At 42.7% G+C, this 25,917-nt stretch overlaps 1 protein-coding gene across 1 annotated transcript; it reads right to left on the reverse strand.

Annotated features, from left to right (window-relative positions):
• Window positions 1-2,900: 2,900 nt before the first annotated feature.
• LOC134534187 (uncharacterized) lies at window positions 2,901-25,157 on the reverse strand. The gene is made up of 9 exons (XM_063372344.1): window positions 24,753-25,157; window positions 19,362-19,707; window positions 16,414-16,673; window positions 12,862-13,097; window positions 9,885-10,121; window positions 8,291-8,451; window positions 7,171-7,370; window positions 5,037-5,262; window positions 2,901-4,174 (listed from the first exon to the last, which is right to left on the reverse strand). The coding sequence occupies exons 1-9, from the start codon at window positions 24,841-24,843 to the stop codon at window positions 3,841-3,843; spliced, it is 2,091 nt and encodes a 696-aa protein (XP_063228414.1). The 5' UTR covers window positions 24,844-25,157; the 3' UTR covers window positions 2,901-3,840.
• Window positions 25,158-25,917: the final 760 nt, after the last annotated feature.

Consider the following 25,917-nt stretch of genomic DNA (forward strand, 5'->3'; position numbering starts at 1 on the left):
TCCAAATGAATGCATATTTGAATAAACCAATACAGCCTTACCTGTAAGTAATTTATTTTTATCAGTAAAATATTGGTCACTGATAATCTTATAATTACGTGAGCATCAATTGATATTAAAGTTAACCACCATTTAGAAGTTATATTCAAGGATAATAATGGTAAGATCATTAAAATTAAATATTAAAATAAATAAGTACCTATTCATTATTAAATTCTTTTTTCTTCATATTTTAAATTCTGGGTGTTTTTATTTGGAGAAACATTTCTTTCAGTTTCACCATCATATTGCTTGCTTTTTGATAATTGGTGTAAATTATCTGTAGCATCCAATGCAACTATAGACAGTCCTACAATCAATAGCTGCATTCAATAATCAATATTTTGATATTGGCATGCCATAATTTGTATTATCGTTTTTCTTTCATGCAATCCTCCTTAAGTTCCCCCATTGGGACATAGTTTTGAATTAGTACTTGGGTTTCAGGTTCAGTTTGAAACATTGGTATACATACATGAAGCACTACTTGTAGAGGACCTTAATATGAAAAGTGCTGAGCCCTTGGGAGCCGTCTACGATTGGTAGAATATCGGCCAGCTCTCTTGGGCTCTGGCAAGTGGTCGGCCCAAAAAATCCCAGGTCATCAAACATCCGAGGAGACCTCTGAACTCAATATTTCATTGTCCCAGGTGCCACTACCTTGCAGGCTAAATCTGCTATTGCTGACAGCGACTTTGTCCATTAACCTACAGCTCAGGCCAATCCTCAGCCCAAAGTTACACACAGTATGCTTTACCCTGAGCAAATTCCTCTTACGATTTTAATGTATGGCTTGAAATTAACTTTCGTCAATGCGTGGACCCACCTTAAAAATCATCTTTCTCTCTGGGTCATTCCTACAGCATTTTTAGCTCTAAATGTTAATTAATGCCTGTGGTTCATCTTCATATTTCAAATTTCTGTGATAAAATTATGAAATAAATTGTGGAGAATTCATATATGAAGTTTGGTTTTGAAAGAAATCTTTGTAAGAGTGCATTATTTTTTTATAATGAGTTTTTTTATTATTGTATTACCTGTATTTTAAAATTTACTTAGTGTGTGTATCTAAGTATTATTTTTTTTATCCCCCAGCTGTGCAATTGTATATGTTGCTCTCAAGAACTATCAGTATGTGAAGTGATACCAGAAGTGTAGTATAATGTACGTATGTAAATATTTGTCATATATGTATTAACTGCTAAGCAACAATTTTGCAACTAAAGTTTGCTAGTCCAATTCTGTACTTACTATTTTTTCATGATTTTTATTTTTAAGACTTGCCTCTGTGTAATAAGCGTTATAAAATGATGCTCTAAATATTATGTACTCATCATACATACACATTTTATAGCAATTGTGAACATGAGCATGTTATGTCCTACAACTTGTGCATTTCAAGTTTTGTACAAAAAAAAAAGATGTGCATCAGAATGGATCATTTATTAAGAAATGCTTATGTAACATTGTAACAGCATATTTATATTTTTATTTAATTAAAACTTATCCAGCACAGTGAATTGTTACATTAAAAAATTACTATTATTACTGTACATACCTTGCCTTTGCACTGCCATGCATGCGTGTGGGGCGGACACACGTCTCGCCATTGGCCGAGCAGAACCGCTTCTCAGGGAGGACTTGAAGTGTGGTGGGAACTATCGAACCTCTGTTTCACGAGTTCTCACTGTTCCGAAGCCTGGACCCGAAAATTAGCTGCACTCTTATATTATGCTTTTCCAAAAAAAATTTTATTTGCGAGAACCTGTTCTTGGTTTCCAGAAATAACTCAAATATTTGCTGCATCAAAACCCTTAATAAAAGAAAATTCTTTGAAGAAAAAAAATAATGCACACATTTACCGTTTATTGAGTGGAGGCTTAAAATAGAATGAGGATGAAAGAAATTGCTGAAATAAGTTTTGGAGGTGAACTAGATTTGTTCGGTGCTCACTCAAGGGTTTTACATACCTAAAACGAAAAATCACTTTAGTTAACAATATTACATACTTTGTGAGGTGTGTTAACATTCAAAATTTTGAACCACATGTTACCAAAAAAAGCTTGGATTTGAGTACAAGTTAGACTTGGTATCCAGTAACAAAACATTGCATTGTCATACAAATCTATCCAGAACCTGCAGGCATGCCTGTGTTTCACGAAGTGTATTTAAGAAATTTTATGTAATTTCTTATATATGTTGCAAACCACTAAATAAATTATTTGTTTCCTAAACTACGGCATAAATGAAGAACATTGACTGGTTTAAATTAATTGAAAACTACTATTTGTTTAAGCAATTGCAATAGTTGCCAGAAAAGCAACTTTGTGATGTTTCTGCTTTTGCAGTTGCAAGATTCAGCAGTATAAAAAATGAAGTTAAAAAAAATCCCAGCAGTTGTCTGGTGTAATTTTCTCCGACGTGCTTGAGCCAGTTTTAGGCCTGCAATCAATTTGCAACCATGTATGAGTGAGTGCTTTATTTACTTTACAATCTTGGTGGTGTGAGTAAAGGTGTTTACTTTTGCTGTGTTTATACCTGCTTTAATTTACGTGTAATGCTATATAAAGTTTGATAAAAAGTGGTACATGATTTGACACTCCTTGCATTAACCAAATATGTATTGAGTATTAATAAAAATTATATCTAGTTTTATCTCATAAAGTACAGTGATCGCTACTTTTGAGCAGAGTTCAGCTGGAGCTAATTTCTCAACACAAAATTTAAGGTTTCAGCCCATAAATATATATAAATTTTGCAACTGATTTGAGTCTTAATTTGGTAGAATTAACTAATTTATTAAAATAAAATAAAAATTTACAATCATAACACTAAAGGATTTAAATAAGATTAAAACAAAATTAATTTTTCTGATATTTGTACTCTTATAATTATGTGTTTCATCATTTTCTAGTGTGGAGGAAAAAAAAAAAACTTTATTACCCTCTTATGCTGGGATTAGTATCAAAAAGATTACATTTGTATTTGGCATTCAACTGGATGGAAATATCTGGGATTGAATTTCACCTACTATCTGGTGCAAATTGACAACATTGTGTGGCACATCCTTCGGATGATAAGCTTCGTTCCATTTACACGCTTGTCCGTACAACCTGCGAACACTCTGTCCGTACTTCTGCGAGCGGAAAAGATTACATTTGTATTTGGCATTCAACTGGACGGAAATATCTGGGACTGAATTTCACCTACTGTCTGGTGCAAATTGACAACACTGTGTGGCACATCCTTCTGATGCTCGTCCGTACAACCTGCGAACACACTGTCCGTACTCCTGCGAGCGGAAAAGATTACATTTGTATTTGGCATTCAACTGGACGGAAAAATCCGGGACTGAATTCCACCTACTGTCTGGTGCAAATCGACAACATTGTGTGGCACATCCTTCGGATGATAAGCTTTAGTTCCATTCATGTACACGCTCGTCCGTACGACCTGCGAACACTCGGTCCGTACTTCTGCGAGCGGAAAAGATTACATTTGTATTTGGCATTCAACTGGACGGAAAAATCCGGGACTGAATTTCACCTACTGTCTGGTGCAAATCGACAACATTGTGTGGCACATCCTTCGGATGATAAGCTTTAGTTCCATTCATGTACACGCTCGTCCGTACGACCTGTGAACACTCTGTCCGTACTTCTGTGAGCGGAAAAGATTACTATCTGGTGCAAATCGACAACACTGTGTGGCACATCCTTCTGATGCTCGTCCGTACAGCCTGCGAACACTCGGTCCGTACTCGTGCTGGCGGACGGACGTGGCACGGGCGTTGGGGGCGGCTCAGGTCTCGGCAGACGTGCTCCCCGGCAGCGGGGCCGAGCCCTGGAACCTCCTCAGCTCCTCCTTGATGGCGGCGATGAGCGGCACGGCTGGGTCTGTGGGCGGCAGCCGCTCGTCCGACAGCACGAGCGCGGGGTCGACCGCGGGCCGGTGGAAGGGTCCCGCGCTCAGCGGCCGGGGCGGGGTCCCGGGCCGGCCCGTGTCGGGGGACGGCTGCGCGGTGCCCCACGCGCCTCGGGGGCGGTAGGCGCTGGCCGTCGCCGGGCGCCGGTGGCTGGACGTGTGGGGTCGCGGGGCGCAGTCCCGCGAGCCGGGCAGTGGCTCCCCCTCGGGCCTGCCGACATCCACATCACACACTGAGGTGAAGGCGCAAAGGTGGTAGTTGGAATAAAGCTGGATTCACAATTGGTAAAAAAATAAACAGTAACAGTAGGTCGTGTGCATAGGATATGAACGCCATGCTTCCTAACCTAACGATTCACAATAGCAGAAATTTGGTCGTGTGCATGGGAGCGAAGTTTTTTGCGCATAGGAGTGAAATGAATATATTTTATTTCGGTCGCGTACGCATGGCACAACGGCCAGTGAGAGAAGAGCAGGGTGCTTTTTTTGGCGGGACTAGAAATATGTTTATATTTACTAATCATATTGTGGTAAGAAAATGTCGAGATAATAATAGTATCATCGTTATTTTTAAAGTTAATATGTTTATTTACTAACACTGCAAACAGATGTCGCATTATTCGCGAAATTTCATCGGCTGAAATTAACGGTGAGAATTCAATTGTGAACCGATTTCGCAGTTCGCACAGGTCGTGTGCACAGGTCGTGTGCACGGCTTTCTATGCACTCAATTTTTTTTAATTGTGAACCCAGCCTAACTTACGTCTACAAGATCTCCAAGATTAAAGAGTACTCTAAACTATTTTTGGTGTATAACATCCCTCATGATGATTCAACAATTTCAGACAGTTTAGTCGTCACAGAACACCTTAAAATGTTCAGTGTTATCTTAGTCACACACAGTTCTTTACAAATAAATTTGTTTAATTTTTTCTCTCATTTACAATTTTTTCTTTTAACACACGTGATCAGGGGACATTGATGACCCTGACTCAGCCATGTTTTCAAGTGAAATGTCCTGACTCGATGTCTGACTGGGACCAACACGCGGCAGCAAAGCTCGCAGCCCCCACCTGACGACGGCGGAGCGCACACGCTGCAGGGCCGGGGAGGTGCCGCCCCCCTCCTCGTCGACGGGGCTGTCGCTGCGGCTGCCCCCGAACAGGCTGAAGGCGTCGTCCAGCAGCTCCTGGAACCTCTGGCGGACTCGCCCCACGCTCGGCATGGCCGCCTCCGCACCGCACTCCTCTTCCGCTGCCCCTTCCACGTCCAGCACCAGGTCCTCGATGATGGGCTCCGCTGCGGACACCACAGTCCGCCCTCGAGCCTGCTGCGACCACGTTCACGAATACCCGATGAAACAATTCCTTGACTTTCTCTGGACTTATTACATTGGTGTAGTTGCGTTGGTCAGGAGGGATTGATAGTGTAACGCTCGCTGGTGCTTTTAGCGCAGTACGCATGGCTCCGAACTGGAGCAGTCTTCTCGTCATACATGGGACAACTATGAGATTCGACTAGAAACCATAACATTATACGGCGGAGAACTGAAGATGAAGGTGTATTTCAAGTCCATTTAGTGCTTTCAAGAATCTGTACCTGGTGTTTCATGCTTAAAAATTATTCATAATTAAAAAAATATTTTGGATATTTTCACTCTTCAAAACATACAGTTCTAAAACAAAATACGGAAACAGAACTACTCATCTGTCCTCGGCGTATTCTTACGTGCTTTTCATAATGGACTACTCCGTTCGGTATCTCGAGCAGTTTTTAAATCTCGTCATTTCTTCTGAAGCTCTGCATACCGTGTGTGTGCCCGGGTAGGCTGGGCCTTATCAACCTTTTCTTACAACTTGCTTCATATCATATGATGATAAACGAGAGCTTGTATAATATGGATTAGCTCTACTTTTTACTGGAACATCATTTATTTTATTTTTTTTTTTTTAAAGCTAAAATGTTTTCAGATATAGTTTAAAGACAGCCCATTACAATAATGTGGAAATTATTTGTATTCAATGTGTAACTATTCCTAAAGTAAGGCATTAAAAAAAAAAAAGCTAGCAAAACATTGTGGATACGGCAGTTGGAAGGTATATGGTAAGGCTAGTCATTTATTTTACCATCATTTACTCTACCATCGTTGATCCTTAAGTCAACTGTCCTAAAGTTATATCCTAAAATTGGTTCTAAAAATTTAAGTTCAAGAAACATTTGTTTGTCCTAGGGCTATTCATCTTAAATTATTTTATTCTTAAATTTTTCATTCTTAATTTAAGGACAAGCTCTGTAAATGCACTTTTAGGACAAGTATTTCAAGGATAAACTAGGTGTGATCTCGACAGCATGTTCATTAGAGATTGCACTATAAAACAGGGCTTAGCATTTGGCTGAAATTTATTTGGGGAAACCATAGAGAACCAAAATCGTACTGGCTGGACCAAAATTTTAATCGAGGTCTTCACAAGTGTGTCATAAATTTTTTCATTGCGCTATGTACCTCATTTAGTAAGCTCTGCAAGTCAAGTATTCATCTAAATAGCAAAAAATAACATTAGAATATGCTTAGTGACTTGCCAGCAGGAGCGTATTGGGGGAAAGAATCACTTTACTTGCTGTTTGCTTTCAAAATTATTTTCCATTTGTTGGTGAGAGATTTTTTTTATGATTTCAGAGAGGCATATGGCATTGGTGAAGGTTCAATATTTGGGTATAGCCCTGTACACAGTGGCAGGGCCGCAACTAGAGTCCCTGGCAACCGGGACATGAATGGATTCATGCCCCCCCCCCCCCCCCCTCTTTTTTTGCACATACCACACCAATAAAGCGGATCTCCGGGGGCCCTCCCACGGAAAAATGTTGCTATTTAAGCATTTTCCATACCTACATGTAACAGTTTCTGTGCTACTGTAACTTCCATGCAAAAATGTTTTACCAGTTACCAGTTGTAGTAGGAATTACAATGCAAGCGATTTCGGCGTCCCCACATCTTTGCGCTCAGGGCGTATGCCCCGCTTGCTTGCCCCCCCCCCCCCCCCCCCCCCCCCCCCCCCACTAGTTGCGGCCCTGCACAGGGGTCCTTTCCGCCACCCCCGTCTGGGTACATGCGGGTTGGTGGCACTGTACGCGGTGGCAGTGAAGGTTCAATATCGGGGTACAGCCCTGTACACAGGGGTCCTCTCCGCCACCCCCCCGCCCGGGTACCTGCGGGTTGGCGGCACTGTACGCGGTGGCAGTGCATGTCCCACACCACGGGGCCGATCACCCCGGGGTCCTCCCCCTCGAGACTGCCGTGCCTCGCGAGCTTGCGCACGGATTCCAGCACCACGCCCTCCTCCGCGTCGAGGTGCCTCACGCTGACGGGCTCCAGCACGCACACCAGCGGCTTCGGGATGTTGGCGCCCCTGCGTCACGTCCAGCACGACACTGCACTCATCTATCCTCCATGAAGAGCCATTTCAGTAAATGAGATATCATCAGCTTACTCGTAAGTCCAGATTTTCCCAGTTTTATATTCCGGATGTGTTTGGTGTATTTTTTTTCATTTTTTCATAGTTCATATGCCGATAAAACCTCGTATCTTTTTCTATTCACAAATTATAAAACCTCGTATCTTTGTCAGTCAAAACCGTGCTCCCAAAGCTCAAAAGTTCTCCCGTAAAATTGACTGAAATGGAGTTACGAGGTTTTAGAAGTAAGCCGACGATATAATGAATAAAGACAAGATTATGGAGTGAAATGCGATAAAACCGAAATAACGCCTGAAAGCACGTCAAAACACAGCATGCAAGTTAATACACCATATACAAAGTACCGAAATGAAAGCTGTGTCGTGGAATTAAAGTAGCATTTAACTAAAATTTATTTCAAATCACGAGAGTTACCTTTTATTATTTGGAATATTCAAGTAATGTCTTTTTTGTTCTGGTGAGACACAGGGAATTGGTGAAGGTTCAATTTTGGGGTACACCTCTGTGCACAGGGGTCCTTTCCAACACCCCCCGTCTGGGTTTTTACCAAAGTACATGGATTACTTTTAGCCTCAAATGCTCACTGATTTATTTTTATTGTTCTGAATATATCTGTTTTAGACCAATTTAATGCCAATTATTGTATCTTAAAAATGCAGCACATAAATTTTACCATTATTTTGGTAGATTATCACGAAAATACGTTTATAAAAATTAAAAACTATAACACAGAAATGCTCTGTTTTAAAAATGAATTTGGACTAAAAATAAAACCATAAAAATCCTGTCTAGAATGTCGCTCACAGTTCTAGGCTGCTTATCCTTATTTTTTTGGGGAGTTTAATGTCACTCACCTGGGAAAAGCCTTAATGGAAGGCATGGAAAGGAACGAGTTGGGGCTGGCTGCAGCTATGCCAGTGGTTGGCACCAGTGGCTCCTCACACGTCGCCTGCTGACTTCCTCGAGGTTGTGTTGGAGGCGGAGACTGGCTCCGCTTGCGACCATCTTGGGGCAGCTTGTGAACAGAAATAGGTATATATCTTGAAAAATAAACACGTACATCATGCATCACAGAACACGTATGTACCATAACGTTCAGTAAACATATCAGAGTAGTGGTATGTTGGTGAGACTTAAATGTCATTTTTGAATAATATAAAAAAAAAAAGTTCCTTAAATAAAACACTTGCTATGAATTATTAAAACAGTATAAACCCTCACAGGTGTATTCGTGAAAAGATGATTTAAGAAGAGCCAAGAATTGAAAAGCACAAGTGAGTTTTCACATCACCTGGTTATTCACAGAGGCTGAAAGCTGTCTCGCACGCCATGTTGATTTTTTTTTATTTTTTTTTTTCATCACTACGTATTATAAGGGTTCTTTTTTGAAATTTTGACTCTATACATCCCTTGCAATTTTTGTTCTGTAACAAATATTTCCAGCAGGTTATAACAAAGTGTACTTACTATAATGGGCGTAAAAAGTCGTGAAAGTAATTATAATTACAAAAAACTTGCACAACATTTTACACCCATTATATTTACACTTTGTGAAGGATCTGTTGTGAATTCTTATTGCAGAGCAACAAATTCAAAGGAGGTAGCAATTTAAAATTTCAGAAATAGCCCTTGAATAAAAGCAATAATGAAAAAAATTGTAAAAAAAATCTACATGGGGTGTGAGACGAGAGCTCTGAGGCGACAGGACTACAAGACTGTGGTGTGCTCTGATGTAACGAGGTGCCAGCTCTGTGCATCGTGAACGACGAAGCCCAACAACGACTTTCAAATGACAAGGAGTAAAGAAAAAAAAAATATTGACATGAAAGTAAACATATATCCAAAAGTACATGTGGTGTACGAATACTCATTGCCCACCAGACTAAAAAAATTATGTACTACCTACTAGTGCTAACCCTTCTATTGCCAGACACACAAAATAACCAATTAAAACTATATGAAATATCTTTACATTAAAATGGATATAGTGTCGGGCAGGGGCGCAACAACTAAATTTCCAAAGGGGGGGCAATATACCTATTTATAAAGAATCATTGATCCCCCCTATTGAAGCTGGGGGTCCGGGGGTCCTCCCCCGGGAAAAATTGTATGTCAAGGTGGAAAATGGTACTATTTAAGCAGTTTTTTTTATCTAAAAATTGATTACACAGCACTTTCATTGCCCCCGTTTGCCCCCACATCAAGGTTTCAGAGGGGGGGCAAAATACCCTTGCCCCCCCTGTTGTTGCGCACCTGATTTCGGGAGAATACTAAAAAAAAATAAGTATTGAAATAACTGAAGCGTTTACACAAACAAAACTGTATATTTCTCATCGTAAACGTTCCTTGAATTTTTACCCCCACATAGACATTTCTTTGATATTACCGTAATATCGTTATGAGTGCACAGTGAGCGGTCACGAGGAGCGCGGCCGCCGTGCAAGTCACCTGCTGCGCCCTGCGAGCGGCGGAGAGCCTCTTGCGCGGCTGCGGCTTGGGGGCCACCCGCCCGGGGTCAGGCGCACGGGGGGCGAACGCCCCCTGGGGGGCGTGCGCGGGCCTCCGGCGCACCAGCGACGTGTCTGAGGACTCGCTGCCGCTGGCGCTGCTCTTGCGCTGCACGGCTCCCACCACGACCGCCTCGTCGCGGAAGCGCGGCGTGCCGCCGGCGGGCACGTCCGCTACCTGCCCAGGCAAACAGGAGCGCCAACCGCTGGAGCAAGCTGTTCAGCATTCCATCACTGGAATAAACCCTGAACATTTATTCCTGTCAGCAACTGCCTTACAACCATTGGCGTAGCTGTGTTCATAAAGTTGGGGGGGAAAATAATGATATTGATGTCATGTAAACCCATTCCCCTCCTACTAGACGGGGGGGGGGGGGGTGTCCGGGGGTCCTCCACCGGAAAATTTTGATTTTTAAAAGTGCCAAAATAGCGCTTTTCAAGCAGTTTTTTTTTATATAACCATTGGGTACATTGATGATAAAATTATTATTGTTTCCTTGAGATAAAATTTGATGAGTGAAGAAATTACAAATAAAGTTAGGCAGAATAATATTATAAAATAAAAATATCACAGTCTAGAAAGTTGGGGGGGGACAGTCCCCTCCACCCAAAAAGTTCAGGGGGACACGTCCCCCCTGTCCCCCCCCCCCCCCCCAGTTACTACGCCCCTGCTTACAACTGTTCCTCTGAGATCATATCAGAAATTTCACGATTTAATACCTTCTTGTCTGAAGTAAAACGAATACGGTGAAAAATCTTTTATCCAGCATTATATGGTTCGGTACTTTCTTTAATCAGGCACGTATCGAACCGCTCGCGTTCACTCTTTTTAGGAAGATCCCGGGTGTTGACCTTGAGCCAGGTAGCATTGCTGCGCTGCCTTCGTTTCTAGTTCACTCAGCGTTCATTGTTACTGTCGTAATTCATTTCAGTACAGCATTTACTGTTTTACAGCGGGTCACATTTAACTTATTTACATTTAGAATTTCTGTTAAAACCACATGTGGCCGTGGTCCCGAACTTGCTGGAATAAAGACTTTTCACTGTAATAAAAAATCATTCCTATTAGCAGTCCCACAAAATTCAACTTAAGTACAGTCTGGCTTACACCTGCTTCTCTTGACAAAATATTATATGTATAAAAAAAATTAGGATGTAACTGCTTTCTTGACTGTGACAAAACAAATACATCACAGTTTGTGACTAACATAACTTTTCATTGTTTTTAATTATTTTGCTGTATGACCAGTGTTACGTAAAAACTAGTAAAATAAAATAAGTGCAATCCTCAATAAGCTACAGTATTTACCTTGTCTGCAAAGCAACATCCCAATTTCATGTTACTGTGAAGTCTGTCCCCGACTACGGAGCTGCACTGAAATGGAAGGGTGCTTGTACCAGGCAGATATAAATAACTCCAATAAATCATAAGGGGTGGCACGAAACGACCAACTAGGTCAAATCATATTTGAATAAACCACGGAAGACAAAGGTAACATTTTGGGAAGGAAACGAACCCAAAAAAAAACTGTCATGAATGGTGCTGTGACACTTTTTACCCATAAAGATAAATTATTAGTAAAGTGCTCATTGATATAACTTTAGTTCGAAAGCTAAATAATTTCAAATGCAGCTATTGAAGTTGTTCATTCTCTTTGCTAAATCTAAGTAAGATTTCATACTCTGTGTACATATTAATGGCATATAACTGTAATGTTTGTCTTCTAAGAGTAAAAATATACAAAACTAAAATAAATGTTAAAATATTCTGAAGAAAAAAATTAGGTACTCCACTTGCATTCCTCCTAACTAATGGGAACCTTAACATTAAAACATTTAAAAAATATGTTTTTAAGTATTATAAGATACACTAATTTGTAAATATTTAGTATAAAATTTCCACCATTTTTTATTGTTAACTTCCTCCAACATACATATATACATTTTTTTTAACATCCCAGCTTAGGGAGTTCTCTTTACTTTTAATCTAAGACATATATATATATATATATATAGAAGCTCTAAGAGAAATTCTGAACATATTTAATATTGTGTCTACTAAAGAATTTTTTTGTCCTCGATCAAAAATTTTTGCCACACCTAAAACTACAGTTTGTGTAAAAACTTTTCAAACAAAATATTTTGATACTACCCTTAGGAGATACAAAAACTTCAAAAGGAAGGCATATTGTTTATACTGAAAGCATTATGGCCCGTCTACAATAGCAATGTCCTAAACTGTGTCCGCCGAAGGACACTCGTCGCTGATTGGTCCACGTGACCCTCTGACGTCATGTGTCAAGTGGGCGAAGGTCTGAACCTACCTGGTCACATTCGTCAATATGAACTTTTTGTCCCAACCTGTGTACTTCGGACACAGAAAAAGAACAGAACACTCACGATATTTGAATTTCCGGTTCCCGTTTGAAAACGTGGTGTTTGTTTTTGTTATTGAAGGAAATGGGAGGTGTTGCAAGTCACTTATAACTTACATAACTTTCATAAGTTCAATCTCAAACTACAAAGCATCAAAACAATAAACAAAAAAATTTGGTTTGGCACATTTACTGCGCTCTGGTGACAACTTTAGAAATCAATACATTCGGACATCGGACATCGCAACTGTGGACAGGGCAGTTTTCGGTGAGACAATGTGAGGTCACTCACATTCGGATAAGGACACGGACCACGCACAGGTTCGGACTATTGTAGACGGGCGTTTATATAGTAGTGTTAAAGTTTTTAAAAAAATTATCCTCAAATCTCCCCCTTTAATTCATTCTTTCCCATCAACAAACTCAACCACTGTTATCCATCTCTATTCTTGTTGTGGGATACCAGAAAGTGTACCGTGTCCTGCAATAGGTACAGAAATGTACGACTAGTGCTAGTATCCCCCCCTGGCGAGCCTGCCTCACCTCGGGGGCGCCCTCGTCGTCCCGGTAGGCGGCGTTGGAGGCGCCGCGGGGGCGGCCGGCGGACGCCAGCACGCGCCGCTTGCCGCGCTTCTTCTTGCCGAGGCTGAGCGCCAGGAAGACGGCCAGCAGCAGCAGCAGGAGCAGCGCGGCCGCCGCGGAGCCCAGGAGCAGCCAGGTGTCCCTGGCCCGGGCCCGCCGCCAGCTCCCGTCCAGGGGCGGCAGCTGCTTCAGGTACGCTGCCGTCAGGGGCACATTTCCCTGGTCGCCGGGCGGGACGCAGGGGCGTAGCCAGGGCGGGGGGGGGTTAGAGGTTCAAACCCCCCCCCCCCCCTCCTTAGCACCAAATCTTATTGATAACTCAAACAAATTTCATATTAAAATTAATAAAATTTTTACCATTACAATATTTAAATTTCAGAACCGAAAACTGCTAAAATAGCACTATTTTACACCTTAAAATCCGAAATTTTCCGGGGGAGGACCCCCGGATCCCCCGATTTCATACAGGGGGCCCATGCTTCTTAACACCCCCCCACCATACACAAATCCTGGCTACGCCGCTGGCGGGATTGAACCACTTTGCCCCCGTTGCTCGCTCTTTCAAAATCTTACCTTTTGTTGGTGGGAATGATTGATTTTTTCAGGATTTTAGGGGAGGAGGCTTATATATCCCCTAAACAACCCCCCCACCTCCCCCGACAACCTTGCATGCACTCCTGGCTGCAGACACAGCACTGCGACCAGACTTCACTCGGCTCTGAGTTGGTGCAGTGGTAAGAAGATACTGGCATGGGCTTAAATCCCAGGGGCAGGCTAGGCGGGCTCCTTAACCCCCCCCCCCCCCTCCTCCTTCTTAGAATTAAAAAGCCCGTCACTGAGGGTGCTCACTTGCCCTCGCAGAATCATAACTGTGAAGCGGGAATGATGAACACAACACCACAGGCCTCTCTCCGGAAATACTACAGATTTTCACTCCCGGATGCTGGGCTTGCATTCCAGAGTTCCTACTGGATTGCAATAACAGCTTGGCTATCCCGATTTCAGTTTTTCCACAGTTTCCAAAATTACTCCTTCGATATTCCTTAATCCTGATATTTTATGTTATCACCTTTACTGCCCTTGGTGTCCACAAGACTTAAATAAAAAATAAAAAAACTTATTTAATATTAGCTCTTCAACCCATTGTTCACAGGTTTTATTTACAATTTACTGTCAACATTTTTAGTATAAAATATTTATGTTTCATATTAAAATAGATTTAGTTGGATTCAGCTATAGTTTCGGGGGGCCTTTTTGCTGTTGGCTGAGTATTTCACAGTGAGTCTGTCAGAAATAACACCCTTGCTGTGCCATTTAACTAGATGTATCGCGTTGTTTGTGACTGAAGAATCATTTTCTTTTTAAATTTCAAATAATAGATGGATACCATGTACATACCATTCATTGAGGTGATCTATAAAAGTTTCGTGTAATGTGTTTAAGTAATTAGGTTCAAAATTTATGGACAAATGCCAGTCCATAATTTTTCACATAATTTAAATTAATTTTTATTCAGCCCCATTGCAAAAATATTTCAAAGATCACATCCAGATGTTGTAAGGTTTAAATGCAATGATCCCTTGCACTTTGCGGAGCTCTGGGCCACTTACTTCTCAGTGCCTTAATGGGGGACCTGGGGTACAGAATAGTGATGTTAGGGGGGCCTTCCAGGAAAATTGGAAAAAATCTACTCTTTAAAACAACCTGGATATTAAATTTTGAAGATTTTGCTTAAGAAATTTTTATATTTTTATGATAAATTATTAATGGCTAAGTTTTATACATACTGACAGTCAAAATTGGGCAAATTGCATCATTATATGAGATAATAAACTCTGTTGAATTATTCTAATATGAAATCATGGAATCTGAATTGAAATCTAAATGTATCGACCAACACTTTTAACACACAGTAATAACAATATCATACGTACTTCCTTCTCCCACAAATGTCAATACTTTTTTCACATAAAGTTGGACAAACGAGGAAAACAGAAGAAAGGAAAATGGGTGGCGCGGGGTCCTGAAGCCACAGTGTGCACAGGTTTGGCAAGTGACGTGCCACGTGGCATTGTGCGAGGCATCAGCGGCCAGGCCTGCACACGTGAGGTCTTGGTTCGGGGCCAAGCTGGCCGGCGTGTTCCACAGAGACGAGGAGGTGGAAGCATTGGGCAAGCAACCAGAGCGGTCATCTTGCCAGTTGGATCTGTGAAATTTGTAATTTAGCGGTATTTTGTTGTGCTCTTTAAAATTGTTATGTATTGAGACAGTAAGCTTTTAAGTAGGATATCTATGTATCCACAAGTTGGTAGCTAGCGAACTTCAAGGCATATGTGTATATGTGGCAACACAGTGAACAACCTTACATCGGGCAGGAACAGACAATGGATCTGTTATGATGGTTACCATGATAAATTGTGTACTAGAATAGTGGCGAGCGTGGTTATCGGCAGTATACAACGAAACCTTTGTAATTTACGAATGATTCTGGAATATAAACGAGAGTGCATTTGCATTATGTCGAAAAGAAAAATGCTCGAGTGTGTTTATATGTACAAACTAAACAAAATGAAACAGCATGACAATGACACAAAAATTTGTGGGAGGTCATAATAACTGGGCAGACTTTGTTCATGGCAGCTTTAGCATAACCGCCAGCTCTGGCGATGAATACCGTTGTCCTTGACTAACTAGCCAGGTGCGCTCGAGGAACGGTGACCGTGAGCACACCGGCTGAACACAACACTGATTCTAGCGACGGCAACGCCGGTCCACGGCAGTGGAACGTGGCGGCAGAGAGTCGTGAACGAAACTGCACACAGCACATGCGGTCTGTTGCCAATGGTTAGAGACCTGCAAATTTTGCGGGTTCAATGACCTCCAGGATGGACTCCAACATCCTCTACACACTCGGGCAAATGCCAACTGTTCATCGGCTGCTGACTTGTGAGTCGTCTCGACCGGGTGGCCTGTGATTCGACACTTCTATGAGTGAGGGTCTCTGATTGGCCCTCAGTCCTCCATGTTAACAGAGAACCAATGACAGAAGCAGCACTAAGGTGTAATTATTTGAATTTTAGCGTAACACGAAATGAATCCGCGAAATTCACGGGTCTCTACCGATGGTCAACGCCTACCTCCCCTGTGATAGCCCCCCCCCACTTCACTGTACATGGCCCGAGATGTCCAACTCCCCAGGCACGTAGAGCTTGTTGTACGACCACGCCTAGCATTTAGACAGAGAGTCTTCGATACACGTGAAGATCAGCGACACGAAGGGCGCGACCGGTGGGACACTCACGCTCGGCCTTCGTGATGATGGGGCGGCCCAGCTCCCCGGCAGACCCTGTGATAGCCTCCCCCCCCCCCCCCCCTTCACTGTACATGGCTCGAGATGTCCAGCTCCCAGGCACGTAGAGCTTATTTTAAAACCATGCCTAGCATTTAAACAGAGAGTCTTCGATACACGTGATTTATCGCCCCTGGAAGATCAGTGACACGAAGGACACTCACGCTCGGCCTTGGTGACGACGGGGCGGCCCAGCTCCGCGGCCATCTCCCCGGCCGACACGAGCCGCATGTCGGCGGCGGCCGCGCGCGCCAGGACGGGCCGGCCCGCGACCCGCACCGTGTACAGCAGCGACATCCCCCCCGCCTCGGGCGCGCTCCTGTTGTGCAGCTGCACGGTGACGGGCTCTGGCACCCTGGCCCGGCGCAGCCGCTGCAGCGCCTGCACCGTGGCGTTGGCGATGCCCAGGTGCCGCTCCTGCTGCCTGCGCGCACCGCCCGACAACCGAGGTGCCACACGCGCTGTGGCTCAATTCAGTTCTTCCAAGTTATACGTCTTAGTCTGAAGGCTCTGTCTCACACAGGGGCGAAGCCAGGTAGGGGGGGTGTTTAGGGGTTCAAACCCCCCCCTCCTTAGCACCAAATCTTTAATTAATTTCTTATTCATCACTCAAACAAATATCATACTAAAATTAATAAAAAATTTTACCCTTACAATATTTTAATTTAAGTACCGAAAACTGCTAAAATAGCACTACTTCACACCTTAAAAACAAAATTTTCCCAGGGGAGGACCCCCGGACCCCCCCCCCCCCCTGCTTTAATACGGTGGGGGGAAGGGGGGGCATGCTTCTTAACACCCCCCCATACACAAATCCTGGCTACGCCACTGGTCTCACACACAATGTTGATTTTTCATTTTTAGATTATTACTTTTTTTTTAAGGGCGTTTTTTTTTAAATTTCAACCCAATACCTGCATAGCATGTGTTGTTCTATTACAAATATTTACAACAAATATCATGAGTGTATCATCAATTTTCATACCCATGTTATTACACGTAAAGTGAATATTTGTGGCATAGCAATAAATGCAAGGGAGGATTAGAGTTAAAAATTTTAAAACAGCCTTTGAATAAAAGTAATACCAAAAAAAAAATATATCAAAATGGTATGTTAGACCAAGTCTTAAGGCACGTTGAGGATGACATTGTAGTAGTATGCAACGAAATGTGCACCCATCATGCAATGTAAATTTAACATGATCAAGTTCAATGCACATGCGTGTTTTGTCCAGTTGTGTTCAACTTCAAATGGAGGATGTACAGCATGGTTTATGTTCAAACAAATAAAAATTAAAAAAACATAAGCTTATACACATTAAAAAGATTGAACTAAAAACTAATAATAGCTAGTAACAATTTTATAAATATCATATGTGTAAATAAAATTTAAATAATAAATATAATTAATCCTGATAAGTTACTATCTAAAACTCATGGATTTTAATCAATAGCATTAGCAATTTTTTTATTTAAATAATTCCATACAGGCTGACAGACATCCAACTTGCTTACAGAAAAAATATTTTATCCAAATAAATAAAAATTTATATATTAGTTCAAAATCTTAAAATCTCCGATAAGTTATTCACCGATAGCGTTGAAATTTTGACACAACAATGTTTTCGAATACACACGTGTTTTTAATATCTATGTCACATCTGTCAGGTAAATAGATAGATAAAAATATGGATAGGTAAAAACATATACTATATTTAATATTTCCATTGCTACAGAGTAACATATAGCGATAGAGATTTAGGTGTATAGAGGAGAGAGATAGAAGAGATATAGTGATAGATCGCTTTGTCTGTGTATAGAGAGATATAGAGATACACATAGAGAATTAGAAAGAGGGAGAGATGCTTTGTGTATGTGTAAGTACCTACTTCAGATTTAAAAAAAAAAACGGAGGCTTTGCAACGCATGCCGGGCATTAGACTATGATAAAAATAAGAAGGATTGTCATTTGATTGTCGGTTGGTGGTGACAGAGATACAGAAGGAGCATTAGCCGTTAGACGTGAAGCTGTTTTTTTCCCCATTTTTTTTCTTCTGATTTTTCACATACCGATATAGCGGATGTTTGTTTATATTTGTATCAGCTGTTCTAACCTGCTTTTATTAACGACTGTAGTTAAGCTTTCGGAAGAAAATTATAGGTATCTCAAAATATTACTGGTACATATGCTTATATATATATATATATATATATATATATATATATATATATATATATATATATATATAAAGTCCAAACCGAATCTTCATATAGCTGTTACGAAAGTTAGCAAGGCCGCGTCACGCGCAGGTGCACGCCGTAACATGAGATGTGCCGTGCGCACCTGGGTCACCGCTTTATCTTCCTCCAGCCCTCCGCACTCCCCGCGCGGCGCCCTGCCTTTGACACGTAACTGACACCGGACAGCTGGGAGTTGCGCGAGCCGCCGACACGTGTTTTCGAGAGATTTCTGCCGTCGGGACGGCTCGCGATGACGCGACAGGCCCCGGCCGCTCTCGTGAGTTCTGGAATCGCGCCGGGGCCTATATATATGCCCGAGGAAGTCAGTGAGCGGGGAGAGTTAGTTCGGAGTGTTCAGTCGGGAGCTTTCCCGCGGCGGAGCTTCCGGGCGATAGAGTCGCGGGCGCGGCGGAGTCCCGGGCGAAGTTGCGAGCGAGGAGTCGAGCGGACCCTCGGCGAAGGGGAAGCGCTATCGGCGGCGGCGGAGTGCGGCGACGGAGTCCCGCGGCGGAGATCCACGAGGGGCGCTGCGGCGAGAGTTGCGCCAGAGGTGCGGCCCAGCGAGGTGTGCGGAACGAGTGACCGGGGAATAGACATTTCTTTAAGTGTGATTAATTATTTGCCATTTTAGAAGATTATTTGTATGTGACATAGGTGGTGGCAATATATATGGAACTGTGTGTGATAAAAATCTTTAATTGGGCCATCCTTTACGAACCCGCGGTAAATCGCAACAATGCGAATTTAATGATATGAGTTTACTCTTTTATTCCCCAACCTCTAATACAGGTACAGCTGATACATACGCATCTAAACAAACGGCTGCCATATAGGTACATCTAGTCCTCACTTGCGGGCGGCGGGAGCGCACCTGGTGAAGGCCACGCGGTAGAGTCGCGCCAGGCGGTTCTCCAGCTCGGCGACGCCCGGCGCGGGCCGGCTGTCGTCGGCGAGCACGGTGAGCAGCCAGTAGCGGGGGTCCGGGGCCAGCTGGGGCGGCGGCCCCGGGGGCCAGGTGGGCGTGGAGGCGGGCGCCGCCAGGGTCGGCGTGGGCCGGATCAGCTCCGGGCCCCAGTCGGAGGACGGCGCCGGCGCGCCCTGCACCGCGGTGGCCGTCACGCAGGGGGAGCTGGTCGGCCCGTCGCCGGACCCCGTCCACAGGAAGTCCTCGAGCCGGTACGAGCGCCGCAGCGGCCAGTCGTCGTCCCCGTACGCCTCTGCGACACGCGACAAGCCACCTGTTCGGTACTCGCCAACAGGGGCGAAGCCAGGGGGGGGGGGGGGGGGTTAGGGGTTAAACCCCCTCCCCCCCCCCCCCTAAGCACACCAAATCTTTAAATAATTTCTTATTCATCACTCAAACAAATTTCATATTAAAATTAATAAAATTTTACCATTACAATATTTAAATTTAAGTACCGAAAACTGCTAAAATAGCACTATTTTACACCTTAAAATCCAAATTTTCCCGGGGGATTACCCCCGGGCCCCCCGCTTTAATACAGGGCCGGGGGGGGGGGGAGGGGCATGCTTCTTAACACCCCCCATACACAAATCCTGGCTACGCCACTGCTCGCCAAACCTCGGTAATGTGCAAATACACTTACAATACGAAACCCGAATACGTATTTCAACGTAGAACTCGCTATCGGAGCAGCTACGTTTGATTAGCAGATATAAATTTTTAAACTACGTAATGAAACGCCTCCGGCAAAAGCGAAATTGACTTGAAAAAAATACTAAAACCCCGACTTCGGACCTGATTTTCGACAAGTAATTTCGTTAAAATACTACCCATTAAAACAGTTGGTACTATAAAGTTCCTTTTGGCTTTGGTTCGCGCCATTCGCCACAGATGGCGGCACCGTGGAAACATTTTTGTTCCATGCGAATTCCGTTCCATTCACGAAATTACTCCTACCAAATGCCGAATACCGAGAGCTAAGATGTTACACATCAAAAACTGCATCTGATTGTCAGTTTCGGTAAAATAATTAAATAACGTCGTGTGTTGGGACATGGGTAGGTACTACTGGAAACTTCTTTTAATATGTCAAATTTGAGACCAGTTACATGACACGGATGTTTGGGTATTTGTCCGATTATGTGGCGGGGGGAACAATTAGCTATAAAATGAAAAATACTTGTAAGTCATTTGTAAATTAACTGCAGTTTGATCATTGGGGGCTGCCGCATGGCTCGGTACGCTTTGAAGCCGTATCGTAGTTCTAATTGGTGAACTTTCCACAACGGCGCGATTCGATCAGCTCCAGCCAATCAGCGCTTCGAGGCACGAGGCACGCGACGTGCGTCATGTCAATTGGGTTGCGCGGAACGTGAGTCGGACGTAGCGTACATCGAAGATCTCACGCGACGGGTAGGCAGTTCGTTTACACGCGTGATTTAACTGCCAGCAGAGATACTGGTTGTAGCTCATTAGCTAATGAAGTCGTGCAGGGTCGCCTTTCTGTCCCAACTTTAAAAGATTCCGCAAGCCATAAATGAACTCGACGAGTTGCATGGACGAATGTTGTAGGTGCCGTCGTCGTTCGCTGCAGAAGTATTCCCAGAATTTCATTTCAAAAAAAAAGGGAGGGAAGGGGAGAGAAAGAGAGAGAGACCTCTCTTTTGTTGGTGAGACTTATAGATTATTTTTATTACTATTTCAAGGGGAGGGAATCGTTGCGTACGCCCCTGGGCAGCAGTTCTGTTGGAGGCTGTTATCGGCAACTGTACGAAAATTTCAATCTTGGAAAATGAGCTTTTCCAACTCTTCTGCACTCCACTTAAGTTGTTATTCTAAATAAAATAAAGTAACTGAGGTTTAAGGAGAAGAGATATTGGTTTAGAAATTCGTTATGCCATAACAATTTTTTATCGTCTTATGGTGATGATTTGCCTTCGTCAAGGCATAGATCACACGGTAAGATATATTCAGAAACAATAACATTGTATGTACTGACAGTAGCTATTATTACAGTTCCCAAAAAAAACTTAATTTAATACAAAGTTACATTAATAACTTCCACAAGGAAAACTATATGTAGCAGAAAGTCAATACTATCCTCAGAAATTCCACTGGATTATACGATCCATTTGTTTTAAAATTAAGTGAGAGAAAACTGTCAGCCTGGGAACATTTTTAAACCAAGATGGCTTTTATCGGTTTCTAACTCTTCTCTTAAAGCCCTGTCGACATCGAGGTCAGACGATGAAGAGTGACGTACAACAGCGACAGGATGTTTTCGGTTGTGGGATCTGGAGTGTTCTACCGGTTCCCCCACCACGTTCCTAACTATTCCCATCGTGCGATTAGAATGTTAGTGACGCTCGAAAATCGTAGTCCCCTCAGTAAATAAGTTACTATATATCAACACAGGACGATAAAAAATTGTTATGGCATAACGAATTTCTAAACCAGTATCTCTCCTTAAACCTCAGCTCCTTTATTGACGTGACAACGTCTAATAAATCGATAAACGCCGGCTGCACACACGAAAAAGTGTCCCGTTACGCACACTTTCCCGTTACACTGTGTCCCGTTACAGTGTGTCCCGTTACGCTCATTGTACGCTTGCGCCGCCGCATCTATCTCTCTTCCACTCGATTGGAACAACCATCGATTTGACTTTTTCTTTGCACATTGAACTTGAAACACTCCCATTCGTTTCTTACTTTTCCTATCATCGTCCTATCCTTAACAGAATAACACATATTGGAAGAAGTTAAATAGCAAACATGTATAAAAGTTATAGTTAAAATAATCTGTTTGTTAAAGTAATAAACATATTTGAATTAATGAGTGCAAATAAAAGTAAATTTATCAATTAAACTGTAGATTTCATTTCACTCCTTCTTTGTATCCATACAAAATAGTGATAATTAAAAAAAAATGATTCAATTTTATTCATAAAAGTATGCAATCATTTCATCAGTGTTTTGTTATGACGTCACGTTAAGCTATCGTCCGTAAACCGAATTTACAGACAACTAATTTTTTTATTAAGAATAAAAACTTCAGTGGAGTGCAGAAGAATTGGCAAAGCTCATTTCCCACGATGTAAGTTTTCGTACAGTTCCCGATAACCCCCCTTTTAAATAAATCAGCACTCGCCACTGGCTGCAGCTGGCTCGCCCGTCGCGGAGGCTGGTACACTCGCCCCCCGCCAGCGACCAGGGGGGAAGGGCGTGCGTGAGGCCGCCCTGCCCCGGGTCGCACCCCTTCGTCCCACCCCGCGCTGTCCCGGCCCGCTACCGGCACGCCTTGTCGTCCCCTCGCGGTGGTGGGGGGCAGGCAGGCCAACCGAGGGGAGAGGGACAGCCGACGTCGTCGCCCCACGAAATTACCACGTCGAGAAACCTCGCCGCGCAGCACAGATCGAAGAAGATATCAACCGACCCAAACACGCCCCTGGCAATCAGGCCTTTTGAGGAAGAGCGGGGCCCTGGTGCCCACCTTATGTCCAGCCGAATTCTCGCATCAGACGTATCAGGGCAGAGACGTAACTACATTAGTTTCCACCCGGGCCAAGAACTCACCAACCAACCAAACAAAAACCTTTCCAGGCAACATCTAATATCGCCATCACATACTAATTCCACTATTCCAAATATTTTTTTTTTTTCATTCAACGTAGATGGTAAATAAATGTAAATTCATTTTCAACACATCGCAAGCTGGAAAGTTCGCGAAAAATACCAGTTTTTAAATATCTTATTTGACTACGTACATGTATCTATCTGTACGCATCTTTCAATAAGAAATAATTAAGTTCATCTGCCCTCCAACAGATATATAGTGTTCTAACACTACGGTATTCAAGTGAATATCTATAGTAAATATTACTCTGCCAATTTAGCGCTCCCCTAAATGCGGCGCTTGAGGCATAAGCCCCGTCTACCCCCCTCTAGTTACATCCCTGGCCAGGGAAAAAAGGAATTGGGGGGGGGGGGGGGGGGGCATAGAGTGTGGCTGTCCCTTTATTATTGTTGGAGGCAGGAAATATTCGCGGATTCATTGACCTTCCGGATAAACACCACGATCCTATGCATACTTAGGCAAACGTCACCTGTATATTGACTGCGGACTTGTGGGGCGTCTCAACCGGATAACTTGTGATTCCATATTTCTCTGATTGGCCCAGTTTCCTACAATTAAACAGTGAACCTATAGCAGAAGCAGCGCAAAGGATTATTATTTGAATTTTAGCATATAACGGAACGTATAAGCGATATATATATATATATATATATTTTTTTTTTTTTCATTTTCTAGTTATTGTATATTAATAGACAGCAAAGAAGCACTATCTGTAAAAACACTTTTTTTTCTCAATAAATTATGTTTTTCTTTTGTTATTGTTTTTTATTTAAAAAAACCACGAAAGAGGTTGAATTCTGAAAAATGCCCCTTCTTCCGTTTTGCGCTAGATTTGTATGTAGTTTATATGTGAAATCGTTATACCACTGAAAACCAAGGTCATTATGGTTGGAACAGGTTTCGAACCAGGGGCTTCTTTAATGCGAGTTCTACATTTTAATATTGCACCACCTCGCTCTGTTTTTTGACAAATGTGTAGAGGAGAAAGTTTTCGTTGATCATATTTTAATTTTTCCTTGTCCAACGGAAGAAAAAATTCAAAAGTTTGTTATCAACTGACCAGACCGGTTTTTTTTTATTTATTTATTTTTTAAATTCTTATTAATGTCACCAACAAATCCAAACAACTTAGTAAATACAATAAAAAATATATAGGCATATAATAAACTACCGTAATAGTAGACTAAAAGTTACAGAATGTGCTTGGACACTCGAAGCATTAGAAATGTTTCCCAAATTTCTCCGACGATTTCAGACTTCCCTTGCTAGTTCTTGACTTACAACAAAGTGGAAATCCTGCCACAATCACTTTTAGGATTTCGAACATATTTCATTGGACATTTTAATTAATGAACTACAATCCAACCCTCAGAAGTTAGTCCCGGAACGATTCTCTACACCGACATTCTTTCACAGTGTGAGTATGATCGCGATAGTAAAAGTTTAAAAGCTTTTTATTGTACGTATATATGCCATAAGTACAAAGTGACAAAGGGTTTTCTATTCTCTCACGTTACAACACTGCACTTGAGTAACGTGCCATGCCGAAACAGAACGGTGCACAAGGCATTGTTTGTACACAGTGCGTAGTGTCCCCTCTCCCAATTCCTAATCATATGATTGGAAAGTTGCCCGGAAAAAAAATTAAAAATACGCATTTACCTTTTTTATCCGGGATGGCGATGACAGGAGGTAAACGGTAGCAGTAAGTGACCAGCAATCCTACCAGAAGCGGCAGCACTTGGTGAGCCATCTCCCAGTTTGCTGTTTACAAGCCCACAGCTTTTCCGCTATGCCGCCATGACGCCACCTGAGCCATCTTGCGGCGAAGCGCGCAACCAACACGGGGCAGGTCTATCGATCCGACCGAAACATGCACGGCACACGCGGCTCCGGATCTCATTGTGATTTACGAGTGAAGCCTCATCGACCAAACATTCAAGCAATTTGCTGTTAACGCAAAAATTAAAGCGTCTTTTCATAGGCTACGAACTGCCTTGGTGAGAGCTTCAGAGTTCAAATTGTGTTTCCGGACCTGACGGTTACGAAGAATGCCGAGCGCAACAATGCACGCCCCGACTAGATGTAGGGGAAGGAAGTGTCGACAGATTGCCACTCCCGCCATAGTGTTCCGTGGGAGGGGGCGTTTGTTTCCCGAACCGCACAAAACTCGGTCACGTTTTCACAATGACACGAAAATAGGTTTGGAATAATTTGGTTGCAGTTGACTAGCACACGTGTGCCAATCCAGAGAAGCCAAGCATAGATCAGTCTGAGCGGCAGGTAAAAATCAAAGCAGACTAATGTTTTTAAACTTAGAACTTATGCTCATTTAAAATTGTCTTGGCAGAGCACTACATACTTTATTTTCCTACTCTATTAAAATACATTTGCCAACATTAAAACGTAAAATAAACAACTAGCTAAAGGGTTGTCACAGTATATCTCATAGTTTTAAGTAGGTACTGAAAAGAAACCAGACGTTATATTCCAACCGAATGGCGTGCATTGGTTAGTATTTTTACTTGCTTGCACAGAAAACTGATTAGCAAAAGTATCAGAAGCACACGATTCATTTACTATGTTGTACGTTATTCAGAGGCTATGGGACTTTTATGAGTTTACACTTTAACTGTATGGCAGAATAATAAGTACAGGCCTTAGCCTACGTTGTCTTACATTTGCCCTGTTTGAATACGTACCATACGTGAAATAACCTTCGGTCATACATACTGTGACATGCTCCTGTTACCACCACCCTGTTGTCTTGCAAGCATGATACGTAATCCATGTTTTCCAGATTTTGGGCTTGGTTTTTCTGTCATAA

This window comes from Bacillus rossius, chromosome 7 (genome assembly GCF_032445375.1).
Source record: "Bacillus rossius redtenbacheri isolate Brsri chromosome 7, Brsri_v3, whole genome shotgun sequence".
In the NCBI taxonomy this organism is placed as follows: Eukaryota; Metazoa; Arthropoda; class Insecta; order Phasmatodea; family Bacillidae; genus Bacillus; species Bacillus rossius.

Excerpts from the sequence above, each read along its gene's own strand:
- LOC134534187 (XM_063372344.1), bottom strand. The coding sequence starts at position 24,843 with ATGGCTCACCAAGTGCTGCCGCTTCTGGTAGGATTGCTGGTCACTTAC. Across the intron at positions 7,371-8,290 it reads TCCATTAAGGCTTTTCCCAG|GGGCGCCAACATCCCGAAGC; the intron begins GTGAGTGACATT and ends GACGTGACGCAG. Across the intron at positions 4,175-5,036 it reads GTGCGCTCCGCCGTCGTCAG|GCCCGAGGGGGAGCCACTGC; the intron begins GTGGGGGCTGCG and ends GGATGTCGGCAG.